General features: G+C 28.2%; 1 protein-coding gene and 1 long non-coding RNA gene across 2 annotated transcripts in view; one reads left to right on the forward strand and one right to left on the reverse strand.

Annotated features, from left to right (window-relative positions):
• LOC126898178 (cathepsin B-like cysteine proteinase 6) overlaps positions 1–2,200 on the reverse strand; it is a 14,331-nt gene extending 12,131 nt beyond the window's left edge. Inside the window, exons 1-2 of the mRNA XM_050672119.1 lie at positions 2,099–2,200; positions 1,618–1,815 (exon numbers count right to left, since the gene is read on the reverse strand). Coding sequence (XP_050528076.1) covers positions 1,618–1,815; positions 2,099–2,200 — 300 coding nt within the window. The remainder of the gene's footprint in view (positions 1–1,617; positions 1,816–2,098) is intronic.
• A 10,511-nt stretch (positions 2,201–12,711) lies between these two features.
• Positions 12,712–13,100, forward strand: LOC126898482 (uncharacterized). The gene is made up of 2 exons (XR_007702274.1): positions 12,712–12,808; positions 12,918–13,100. It is a non-coding gene; the product is annotated as an uncharacterized LOC126898482 (long non-coding RNA).
• Positions 13,101–14,292: the final 1,192 nt, after the last annotated feature.

The following is a 14,292-nucleotide window of genomic DNA, read 5'->3' on the forward strand; positions in this document are numbered from 1 at the left end:
TAGAAAATGACCTTATATTTATTAAGACCCATTTTCTTATGCTTATAACATGCATAAAAAATCTAGAAAAATCAAATGTGTCTCTTGTTGATTCGATAAATCTCATTGAAAATACAATTGTTAAACTTCAACAAATACCTGGAGAAAATGGAGAAAAAATTAAAATTAAAATGGATCAACTTCAACAAAAAAATCAGGGACTCTCAATTTTAAAAAACATATCAAAAGTCTTGGAGAGAAATAATGATGTACAACTTGTAGGTAATTTTCCACCTACTGTGGTTACTGATTTTCAGTATGCTCCTGTGACTTCAGTAGACGTTGAACGTTCGTTCAGTACGTACAAAAATATTTTGTCAGATCGCCGTACAAAAATGACACCAGAAAATATGGAAATGAACATAGTTGTTAATTGTTTCCAAAGAGGAGAATTCTCTTAATTAAAATTATGTCATTATTATAATTTTATCAAGCTGATAACATTTTAAGTCAGATTTTTTTAAGTTAAATTATATAATGTAATGTATTGTTTATTTGAATATAAGAAAAAAGTATTTCAGTTAATAGGTAGAATTGTACCACATTAATTAATTTTGAAATATCAGATTAAATGTTAGGTTAAGATTTTTTTGTAATAAAAGAATATTTTCAATTTCGGAGAATATTATCTTGTATATGCATATATTTTGAATATTTAACGAAAATTTTTAAAGAATATTAGAAGAATATTTTCAATTTTTTAGGAGAATATTAGCATCTTATTTTGACTATTTTAAAAGAATATTATTCCGACCTCTANTTCAATTTTTTAGGAGAATATTAGCATCTTATTTTGACTATTTTAAAAGAATATTATTCCCACCTCTATTTATAAGCAATAATTTACACTGTGAAAATGTTAGTCTATAGGGGTAATTTGTTTATTATCAGTTGATTTATAGGTTGTAACCTTTAATCACTTACTCTCTACTCTTGGTTCCAATCTTTAATATGGTCTGACCCGAATTAAAAGGTCATTTTTTTATTTTTATTTAAAAAGATATTAATTGTTAATAAGGAGTACTATTTACAAGTTCAACGCCGTTTGCGTGAAGGAATCCGAAAAAATGCCCGGATTTGTGACAAAACAATTCATGGCTTTTGCACCATGATATTGCACCTGCTCACATCTCATTGCTTGTTCATGGATTTTTGGCCAAAAACAATACTGTAACGATGCCCCAGCCTCCATATTCATTATACATGAGTCCGTGTGACTTTTTCTATTTCCAAAAATAAAAAGAACCTTAAAGGCCCGTTGTTTTACAAACATAGAGGACATTAAAAGTGTTTTGACAATTGAAATAAGCGTTGGCACATGTGAACTTTTTTGAAGGGGACAACATTAATGTAGACGAATAAATAGGGTATAAATAAGGACTACCCTATAATAGGGTAGTTCTTATTTTCCAAATTTAAGAAATTTGATCAAACATGTTTCTCAATTTTTTCAAGAATGTTTTTTTTAATCTACCAAGCTATAATAATATTACCCAACAGGTATAATTCCTTAGAAAATTATTTCAAATTATATTTCTACATCTTAATTTATTCAAAATATATCTATATCTAGCGTACCTTTTTATCTCCATATATGCTACCAGTCACTAAACCATTTTTTAAAACCCATTCCCATGCTTTCATTATTATACCACCATTGCATCCGCAACATTCTTTACAACAACTCAAGAGCTGTTGTGCAGATAACATTTTTAGTGTTCTACCATTAGAATTGATGCATATTTGATCACTTATAACTGATGCAATTGTTACTGCCTAAATTACAAAGTCAAATAAACAATAAAGTAAGTATAAAGAAAAAATTTAATTAATATTTAGTGAGTTTGTGAATATCTTTTCATTCTTCAATTATATTTTTATTCATATTGTGATATTTATTTTTAAAATGGCAAAAATAAATTTTAGTTTGGATACCTTTTAAGTATTAGTTTTACTTCATACTTCTAGACCACAATTTTATTTAAGATTATAAAACATTTTTCAACAAATTGATTGTCACTTAGTTTTTATGAAAATATGATTAACATCAAATATTTACCCATCCTGCTTTACATTGTCCTTGATTGTAAATTTGTTGTATGCCAGGACATTTATAGCCAAACTTTTCTCTAGCATCGAAAAATTGAGGAAATGCCGACATTAATAATTTTTTAAACGGTTTATTTATAGACAATGAAAGAATATATTTGCTATTATTGCGATCGATACAACTATTATTCTTGTAACAACTGTCATTATATTCAATGCTGTTTTTCTTTATAAAAAATTATACATAAGAATATAATTAATTACACAAACTATGTTAATTTTGAATAATATATTTTTAAATCTATATATTCTACCTTACTATTAGTTATTAATTGGTTTTTACTAATTGTAACACTCAATAAATTTCCTACGTGTACATAAATAAGCAAAAATAATAAGTATCGAAGACTATTTACCATACTAAATATTAGCTATATTAATATTTAATAGCATGAATGAAATATTTTCAGAAATTCTTTTTGAGTTATGTAAAGTGTTTTTAAAATTATTTCAAATATATTTTCATTTCTGTGGCAACAAACAAAAAGTAAAGTGAACTCGACGCATTTTTTTTTTAGATTATTATTGATATTAATATACTATAGTTAATAAAGTAACATATTTACCAAAAATGACAGTTTTCAACTTTAGATGTTGATTACTCATAAAGGATAAGTTACCAGAATTTTTTCATTATTCAAACTGCTCAGTATAATATTTTTATCATATTTTCACATTCTATAAGTAATAATATTTATCATTAATAACATAGTGATTAGAAAAAGGATTTTTTACACTATAAGCTTATATTGTTAAAATGTATCGCAAATTTTATTTTTTTATCATTGATACGTAGGTAAGAAGCTAATATTTTCCCCTCTTACTGGATCGATTTTACTTAAAAATAGGTTGAATAATCACAAAACGTATCTAGTTAAAGTTATCAGTGCCATAATTTTGAAAAATTCTATGACCAAAAAATGGTCAAGAAACCAAACCTAAAATTTACAGTTATTATAAAACAGTAAATGTTGATAATTTTAGTTTTCACTAAAAAAAATTTCACAAAATTAAAAAAGCTCATATCTTTTTAACTTTTGCGAGGCTGTAAAAAAATAAGCTCAATTCCAATCAATGAGGACTTTTAGTATGTCATTATACAAATTTTAATTCAACTTTTAAAAAAAAAAAAATTGGTTGGGAATTTTTCCCGCCATTTTTCCTTTGTTGACTAGCCTATATTGTTATTTAACAAAAGAACTTTGTATTAAAGATACTGGATATTTAAAAAATTACAATGTATTGTCACGAATTATTAATATCTTTATCATAGTAACGAGCTTAGCTTTTACCAACTTATCACGAGAGAAAACATTAATAATCTGCGAAAAACACAAAACCACATTGTGAGGAGCAGGTATCCTACGGGCAACCTCTTAAGGCAAAATTGCGAAAAAATGACCGAAATAGAAAAGTCAAAAGCGGACAATGGAGTGTCTAGGAACCGTCTACTAACAAAGAGTCTAAGTCAACAGATAAAAACAAAGAGTCACATGACCACCTGGCAGCATTTGCTGACAACCATAAAGAACATAATCTTAAGTCTCAAAAAATATGTTGATATCAAAGACGCAAACTGGAGAAGGTGGCTTTGATTTTGATGGGCTAGCCCAAAAATAAGTTAACTTTTCAACAATGACAAATTATCGAGACTTGTATTGGAGTCTATATATTAACGGATATTAGTTTAACAGATGTACCAAGATTCGAAGACACCAAATTCATATATGGAACACTTGTGACCAGTACAACCGAAGAGAATTTTTTTAGATGGCTCACAGATAATATGAACAAAATCAAACCTTGGGATGGTCAAATAAAGATTTACAACCCGATTAAATACAAATTGATGTTCACTCATATAACGGCTGTAGGCGCACTATATTAACTAATAGACTAACTGAGTATTTAAATTTAATCGTTTGATGTAAGTCAAACTATAATTCCAATTGGACAATTGTAATCACTATTACAAGTAAAATCAATATTTAGCACTGGTGAAATGACCAAATTATTTTGTATATTTTTTAGTGACTGAAGGTAAATTTTATAGACAACAGCTAGATATAAAATTACCAAAAACAAGATTAATTTATTTCTATGATTACAAGTGAAAAGGTTGAATTTGACCACTAAGAAAACAAATATGTACGAATACAAAGGATTACTAAATTATTCTTTGAAAGCTAGTAATAAAATTAAAAGTTCAATTATATTAAATTAGACTAATACAATTAGTAATAACTTACAATCTTATAAATGATTTAAACAGCAGCATGCATAGAGTTACATTTCTAACAAGTGCTTAAATTTATAACTGAAATACATAACATGCCTAGATATGTGCTATTTACAACTAAATTTTAAATATACTTGTTTCTAAAATAATGACTTTTACAAATCAAGTAATTGCTACTTATTTGATTTCTAAAAGTGCAAGATATTTCCTAAACTATTTGGTAAGGGACCAATAGGAACAATTTATCAATAAAGTTTGTCATGTAAGGAACAAAAGGTGATATAGACAACTAATATTCAATTTTGTGAGTTTTAATGTGATTTTTTACATTAAGAAACCAGTTAGTTTCTGAAAAGACTAGAGAAATTTAAGTTTATGTGATTACAAGTGTGAGTGTAGACAAGAAATATGAAAATATTGAATATTAGCGACTAATCGACAATGAATTTTAATAATTATAGTTAATTTTGCATGGCATTTTGTAAATGAGTAAAACAATTATGAGATTCAACTAGATAAAGCTTTACCACCCACAACAAAAGAGTATTAGAAGTCTAGTGATTGATTTAAATAATATTTGTAAGATTCTGACTTTGACCATTAAATGTACTACTAAACAATGTTTGTTCAATATGACAACAACAAAATTTGTAATAATTAACTTATATTACTAATAGACCAGTATTTTACTAAGAAATTTGAAATCAACCACGAGGTATCTAAAACTTGATTTAAGAATTAAAGAGAAAATTTGTTGTAACCAAAGTTTCCTACAAATTAAAATATTTATGAGTATTTCCCGTTACAAATTTGTCAACAATATGACAGAGATAATGTTTAACAAGAAGATTTAATATAATTTTAATTAAATTAATGGCGACTAGGCACAAATTAGTGAAAACAAAAACTCTGATGAGTGTACAGCTAGGTGATCTAAAGAGAAGAGAGCGATGATTTTCAAGCGCATAATCGCTACCCCGACAGATTTACTTGATCAGTGATAAGAGAAACGATGGGTGACTCTTCAGTGTCACCACGAATTAAAGATAAACTTTGCTAGGCGAAATAATCAAGATTGCCACGAGATTCCAAAAAAATTATAGAGATCATTAAAAACAGAACCCAGGATTGAACACAGCCATTTGGGAAATTCACAAAACAATGGAAAGAACGACTCCCTCACTGCATCTTGATTTTTCTCTAAATCTTTTTGTGTATTTTTACTCAATCAATCTGTTTATATTCTTAAGCTCTTACTCATTTAAGTCTATAAAATCAATTGCGTGTATATATATTCTAATAAATAAGGATAAAGTAGACTCCATATGCATTATATTTTTATTTCGTCTACATGTATCACCAAGATCACAACATTATAAAAAAAACTTGTATATTTTTACACTAAATAATAATGATAAAAGACTGTTACTGAGTTTATTTTATTTCTATAAGAACTCTATTGTCTTAAAGAATCTAAATATACATAATAATATTAATTATATAATTTAGTGTTACTGTTAAAATATCTGTTAAAAGAATATATTTTTAAAGAAATTTTACAATACATTTGGTTACTTTTCTGTTTATAGTAAAAATTTTTGTTTTCGAAATGTAATTTGTTTCGATATTGGACTTGTAAGGCAATCATAAAAAATCAATTGAGTTGTATGATCCAATAAGCTCTGTGAAAAAATTAATAAAAAAATTAATTATATAATTTATTATGTACAGTAGCGCTCAAAAGTATTTTGACAAATTAGTTTAGGCCATTAGAAGGCGTAGCCTGCAAGATAATAAGTAGCAGACTATTTTCTAGGGTAGAGCACAGCAGGGTGCAGCTGTTATCTTTTGGAAAAAACCCTGACGATGTGGGCACAGGTTAAAAGGTCCGTTTTTTCTAAATTTAGCGCTCAAAAGTATTTTGACAGGTATATTTGTTAGCGCTAACACCTATTTTATTTTGTGATTATTTTGTTTGGCTGTGTGTTGCCGTTTGTTTACATTGTGCGGAACCTTCTAACTAAAATGCCGAAAGTTAAAGAGTATTCTACTGATCTTAAAGAGGCGGTTATTGCAGCATTACAAAATGGCCGTTCACAAGCTAGTGTTTCTAGAGATTTTGGATTATCTAGACAAATTGTCAGTGTATGGAACAGAAAATTTCAATCCTGTGGTACAGTGAACAATGCTCAAAGATCGGGAAGGCCACGAAAAACAACCGAGAGGGTTGATAGGGACATCCGACGGAGGTCAGTTGCGAATCCCCGCCTCACAGCTGTAGATATTACTCGCGATATAAACATTTCATACGGTGTGAATGTTCATGTTTCAACTGTCAAACGTCGCTTGAACAATTTGGGTTTGAATGGTCGACGACCTAGCAAGAAGCCATTGATTTCTGTAAAGAACCGGAAGGCTAGACTTTCATTTGCTACAAAGTACAAATCTTGGACACCACAGCAGTGGTCGACTGTTTTATTTAGCGATGNTATATTTTCCGAATATTTGTATTTTCATATAATGAAATATTTTTTATATCGAATGACAAATTAGCAAAGCAAAATCTTCGTCTTTACATTTAAAACTTTTAATGAATTATTAGGTGTCTTAGTTAATTTTTAAAGACAAAATTTGCTCATCAATTAAATAATAAAGAAAAATGTTACTTATGAAGGTAAATATGTAGGGATATAAAAGATATAATTACTTTATGGATCAGTATTTGGACGACGTAGTATTACACAAAATTGCATTTTTCAGGGCAGACAGTTGTTCACTAAGACCTTTGATTTCGCAAGCAATTTTTTGTTTATCGTTCGAATTGCAACCTTCATCGCAATTGGTTTTCATGTTGGATGAGTATTTTTCAATTAATGCGTTGACATCGTCACATGGTTCGGGCAAACAACCGCTACTGTCTTCGGGTACCAACTTTTGTAAACAACATATACTGGATGTTTGTTCTTGAATTTTCTTACGCAGATTGCTAGTCTCTCGGTCGAGATCTGCAATTTTCGTATTTTTCGATTTCATCTTACATTCGAGTTCTTGCTTACTGTTCTCCATTCTTCGACACTTATTACACATATTCATTTTTATTTTTTCCACGGCAGACCGCATTTCATCCACAGCACAGTTGAGCAATTTTACTTGTTTTCTTTGATTGTCCAGTTCACACGTTTGACCGTCAATTTTTCGGCGTAAATCTTCAATTTGCTTATTTTTCCGGGATACTTCCTCTTGAATGCCACAATTATCTTCGGATAACTTTCGGATTCTGTTAATCGAATCTTTACGATCACGTTCGCTAGCCACTCTCATCCCCACTATCATTGATTCTAGTTTACAAATATTCGTTTTTTGATCTCTTAGTGTGCATTTTTGTTCATCTAGTGTAGTCTGCAGCTCACACAGTTTTCGGCGTTTAGTTTCAAGTTCGTTTGAAAGCGTGTCTCGCTCGAGTATCAACTTTTGTTCTGTCCTAGCCGCAGATGATTTGATATTGGTCAATTCCGTATGAGTGTGTTTTATATCCGATTCTAATCGTCTAACATTATCGCGCAATCGTTCTTGTTCTCGTCGACTATCGTCAAGTTGTTTTCGAAGAGAGCACAGAGACTCTTCTTTACTACTCAAATTGCATTGAAGTTTAGTGATTTCGTTGTTCAGTTCATTAACTTCCTCCTAAATATACATCATATTAGTTCTACATTGCTATTTTCACTTCAAGTAGGATAATTATCAGCAAAATGTTAAGTGGAATACTAGAAAATCGAAGCCGAAACAAATGTTATAATGGTTTCAAAGTATATATTTTATTTGTGACTATTACTCACTAACCTTAGCATCACAAAGTTTTACTTTAGCGCAGTTCTTATCTTTTTCTAGTTTCTCGATCTCAGTCAACAGTTGTTGTTCTTTACGCTTTAGGCATCGCAACTCTTCAGATATCCGATCGTTATCATCCTTCAACTTATCATTTTCGCCTTTGAGTTTGGCTTCAAGCGTTTTAGTTTCCTTGTATTTAGCCCATAACGAGTCATAGTTAGACGATAATGAATCAAACATTTCCTTTTGCTTACACATTACTTGTTCAACCCATTTTCCAATATCATTCAATTGTTCGCGTAATTCATCTTTTTCAGCCACAACGGTATCGTATAATACTAACTTTTTTTCTAACTCACAAGTACGAACGCGCATTCGTTCAATATCATCTCGATCTAAGTCTTCCATACAATTCTATAAAAAATAATTAAAGTATTAAATTAATTTGGTATTGCAGTTTGCTAAAAATTCAATATTATTAAAATTATTTATACAATAAAACCAATTTTTTGTCGTTCAATCAATAACTATCATTATTGTTTTTCATTTTTTCTCACTCGACTTTTCGATTAATTTTATGGTTTACTCATAAAAAAAGTTGATAGTTCACAAAAAAATTCCAAATAAAAAGGTATTGTAAAATATACAAAAATTTATATGTTCTTTTATTTGTACATTTAAATTCATCATCTGTTATTTTCATTAGTCACACAATGATGAACTAAGGAAACTCGTCGCCAAGTGGATAAATTTATACTGAAAAAGATGAGCAGACGCCTAACTTGTTTAAAGAATTTGTATAATTTTATTAACATTTTGTTTTATTCGTTTTTGGAATTGAGTGTCTATACAAATTTTTCCACTTAACATATTTTCCTGGACAATCATTTGATTTTTCATTTTTAGTGAATTTCTAATAAATGTAGGTAATGAATTTGTATGTACAAGTTCTGGGTTGAAATGTGGGAACGATTTAAAACATTTTCATCAATAATCAACACTATTGTGGCATTTTGCATGCTACAAAATTGTTGTATTCAGATTAACTATACCTCTCATATTAATTGTAAACTCTTGCTATAAAAGATAGATGCATAATATTTGTAAAACAATTATCCTGTAGTCTCTAAAAATTTTTTTGGCTTTCTTTTTTAATGATTTACTTATTCTTTACGTTAATGAAAAAGTTATATACTTACTGATGGAGACACATTCATTGTGATGAATTTTATTTTTACAATTATTTATAATAATATTTTAAAATTTTTAAAAATTCTACATTTGTATATTAATTCAATTAAAATACTGATGAAAAAAATCCATGGAGAGTATACAATATACTTAGCCAGTAAGTAATTCGCCTAAAAAAAGATTAGTGAATTCATTATAATAGGTGATACAATACTTTAATAGGTGACGATTACTATTCTAGTGTTACTGAAAAAATTAAAAAAGTCTCGAAACTAAACAAAGGCAATTATAATAAGAAAAGCCCTTTCTTCAATTATGTCACTAAATTTATCTAAAGAACAGTATATGGTGTTACGTCTCCTATCATTAGAGTATACATTTATTTTGTCGGTCAATATGCCCAATATACATATATTCAAAATAATTCGATAAGGATGATTCGAAATTTTATAGATTTATACATAAAATTCTAACCTTATATTTTACTCTCCATTCTACCACTATCGATATCTTGTACGGTTTGAAAGAACATTTAATGTTACATTTTTATTTTATTTTTTATTTAATATACATAAAAAAAAATTAATACAAAGATTTTATTTCAATTTAATTGTATGTGATATATTCCTAATATAAAATTTTATATGAATATATATAACCCACTCAATTAACATAAAGAACAAATATAATTTAAACATTTTAGCTTCGATGCGAAGCGGAGAAGGTATTAATTTTACTATGATGTGTTTTTTTTTTTTTTGTCTGTTGCCATTTTTTCTCAGCTCTCACTGGACCGATTTCTTTCAAAAATACGTCAAAAGATCACAAATTGTATCTAGTCGAAGATATTACCCTTCAAAATTGAAAAAAATTCCCTCGTTCCCCGTAAATGGGGGAAACCTCCAAAAAAATTACGAATTTAAAAATTGCTAATTTTTTCAATTTTTTCAATTTTTTGTACTTAAAACTGCCATAACTTTTTCAAAAATGAACAAATAAAAATAATATTTTTTTATACTAAAACCTTAGATATTTACCTTTCATTTGTTATCATTTTTTTGAAAATCTATCACTTAACGAGCTCATTGGGGGGGATTTAAAATAGCAACTTTTTTACAAAAATTAACTTTTTCAACTTAATTTTTGAAAATGTTCCGGAAATACTGCGTCCTTTAAACATATATCAAATTAAAGCAAAAATTTGTCCCAACATCTAATCTTCTATGTGCAAATGGCTGTCGAAAATTTAAAAAAAAATGTAATGTTTGCGATAAAAATTATCTTTTATCGGGATGTTTTTTGTACTTAAAACTGCCATAACTTTTTCAAAAATGAACAAATAAAAATAATATTTTTTTGTATTGAAACTTTAGATATTTGTCTTTCATTTGATATAATTTTTTTTGAAAATCGAACACTTATTCTGCTCACTGAGGAGAATTAAAATAGTAACTTTTTTACAAAAAGTAACTTCTTCAACTTAATTTTTGAAAATGTTCCGGAAATACTGCGTCCTTTAAACATATATCAAATTAAAGCTTATTTTATGTACTATAAAATGAAAAAAAAAAATTTTCCCGACGACCTATCTTCTATGCGCAAATGGCTACCGTATTCAAAAAAATGCTATTTTAACAAATTTTTTTTTTTAATTAAACACTATCTACAGATTTGCATCGAAGCGTTTTTTATGATAGTGACTTTAATATCTGTCAGATATCATCTATACTGGACCCAACTATGCCACGACCCCACTATGCCGTCACCTCATTGTGCTGGGTTTTTTTAGAAATGATTTATATAGCAACATGTTACAAAAAAATTTGTAATATTATAGTCTAGTAGTAGCACACACAAATAGAGTAAAAAAAAATTATTAAATTACAAAGTAAAATGATTACATTTTGTAGTTGAAACCTATCATATCAATCTTAATTCGTCAATAAATACTTTGAAAACATTAGAAATTAATGATTTTAATTGTCTTTATGGAGAACATGGAAAAACTAACTGTTTAATTGATAAATTGAAAATTTTTTTCAATTTTTGAGGGTAATATCTTCAACTAGATACGAATTGTAGTATTTGACGTATCGTTGAAAAAAGTAGGCCAAGTTAGAGCAGAGAAAATAAATGATAGTCAAAAAAATATATCTTTTCAGCTTTACATCGAAGCTAAAACTTAAAATATAGTAAAATAATTTTAATACGAATAAGAAATTTTTTCTTACAAGGGGCGACTAAAATTATTGAATCTAAATGAGATAAAAATCAAACGAGTTAAAAATTTATACTAACTTAAAAAGAATTAAGAAAAAATGCAAAAAATTCATTGCCATACGCGGGTTGGAACCTCGTACCCCAAGCGTGTAAAACATAAATTTAAACAACTTGGCAACCGTACGTCGCTAGCGTCGGATGAAAAAATTGGTTATTTAAGCTAGTTCAAATTTCAAAGTTATTTTTCTCGTCTTAAAAGAAGCAAACAAATTTAAATAAGTTTAACTTTCTATGCTATATTAATTTTTTATTTATATAATATTTATGAAANATTTATGTATAATATTTATGAAAATCTGTACTCCCTTGTCAGGTATTTTAAAATAAAATAAAATACAAAACCCAGAATTTTAACACAAAAATAGCATATTTTTGAATACGGTAGTCATTTTTACCATGAAGACAAATCCAGAGGTCAAATTTTTTTTTTTCACATTAAAGTATATTACATAAGCTTTAATTTAAGATATATTTAAAAGTGTCAGTATTTCCGGAATACTTTCAAAAATTAAATTGAAAATATCGTAGTAACAATACGCATGTTTAAAGTTTTGACCCCCCTTGTTAAAGGGGTATGATCCGATTTACAAAAAAAGCGTGCCAGATGAAAGGGGTATATCAATATTTATTATAAAAAAATAATAATATAGATCCATACATTTTTCCAAAAGTTATATAAAATATAAATTAAATAATATAACATATAAAATCGAGATTTTTTTCACGGAAATCGTACGTTTTTCTTTAACTTTGATGTCCGTTTTCACCACGAAGACAAGTCCAGAGGTCAAATTTTTTTTTTTCAAATTAAAGTATATTACATAAGCTTTAATTTAAGATATATATAAAAGTGTCAGTCTTTCCGGAACATTTTTAAAAGTTATGTTGAAAAAGTTAATTTTTTGTGAAAAAGTTGTCATTTTGAATCCTCTTCTGTGGGCAGGGAAAGGGTCAAATTTATAAAAAAAATATATAAAATGATAGGTAAATATCTAAGGTATCTATAAAAAAAAATAATTATTCCGATTTTGTTATTTTTAAAAATGTTATGGCAATTTTAAGTAAAAAAAATTGAAAAAATTTCGAAAATTAGCGATTTTTAAATTCGTAATTTTTTTGGAGGTTTCCCCCATTTACGGGGAACGAGGGAAATTTTTTCAATTTTGAAGGGTAATGTCTTCGACTAGATACGATTTGTGATCTTTTGACGTATNTCGTAATTTTTTTGGAGGTTTCCCCCATTTACGGGGAACGAGGGAATTTTTTTCAATTTTGAAGGGTAATGTCTTCGACTAGATACAATTTGTGATCTTTTGACGTATCATTGAAAGAAATCGGTTCGGTGAGAGCTGAGAAAAAGTGGTAACAGACACAAAAAAAAAAAAAAAACACATCTTAGTAAAACCAATACCTTCTCAGCTTCGCATCGAAGCTAAAAAATGTACAAGAATAAACTCAAAATTACTGAAAAAACGGATAAATTTTAGAAGAATAACATTAAAATAGCTCTACACCAATTCAACTTATGACCTTGAAAATTTGTATTAAAACCCTTAAGTATGCTATTAATGTCTTTTGCTAAAAAAAAAATTTAAGTGACTTTTAAAAAATGATACCTTTGGCCGCCTTAATCGCCGTTTCATTCCACCTTGCGCCGTTATCGCCCGTGGATATCCCGCGGTCGCACAAGCTCCTTCTAAGCCATCGCCCCACTGTAAACCGGACCGCTATACACACGTGTTATCGTCGTGGTGTAAAGTCTTACAAATGCCTAGCGTCGAATACCCGCCGCAATAATACGCTTTACTAGTCATCTCCGTGACACCTCCCCGACCGTTTTCGGTTATATAGCCTTCGTGATACTTTACTGTCTCCGGTCGATTTGTTTTTTTTTGTTCCGACTTTTCTTCTTTGAAAAGCTACGTGGATACTAATTGTACACCAACTGTTGATCGTTAACTAGTGCAAATCTTTTTATTGTTGGTTGTTTGTTTTTTTTTTATATTTTTGCGAAAATAATACTTTATTCAAACAATAAACCACTATAATAGTTACTACTAGTTATAGACTTACTTTATTTTTGGGTCTTTGTACCACACATTTCCTATCATCGCGACATCACTTTTTTATTATTGAGACAGGCATTGTTATTTATTAATATTGTTATTGAAACTATTATTTATCCGAGATAAATTTTAATGGGAATATGTTACTATTACTGATAATATGATACATTGTTCCTTTAATGTTTTACTATAGGTTGTTACATTTTAAATACGCAGTGTTTTAAACGTGTCTAAAACACTAAAAATTTCCATTATATTATTTTACATATAGGACGTTCTTAACTGTTTACAAATTTTTTAACACATGTTTTTAACAATACTGACTATTATATAATGTCTCTGTTTTTATATTTAAGAATATTATCCAGTTAAGAAAATTACTGTTTAATAATAGCTTTTGAACCATCATCACAGAATAAATGAATACTTTTATATATAAACAAGAAAAAGAAAACAGCTGAGAAATGCTTAAATATTGAATTAGTCAATTATATTGTAATTTAATATTTGATACTTGATTATTATTTTTAGAGTAATATT

This window comes from Daktulosphaira vitifoliae, unplaced genomic scaffold (genome assembly GCF_025091365.1).
Source record: "Daktulosphaira vitifoliae isolate Bord-2020 unplaced genomic scaffold, ASM2509136v1 Scaffold_2, whole genome shotgun sequence".
In the NCBI taxonomy this organism is placed as follows: Eukaryota; Metazoa; Arthropoda; class Insecta; order Hemiptera; family Phylloxeridae; genus Daktulosphaira; species Daktulosphaira vitifoliae.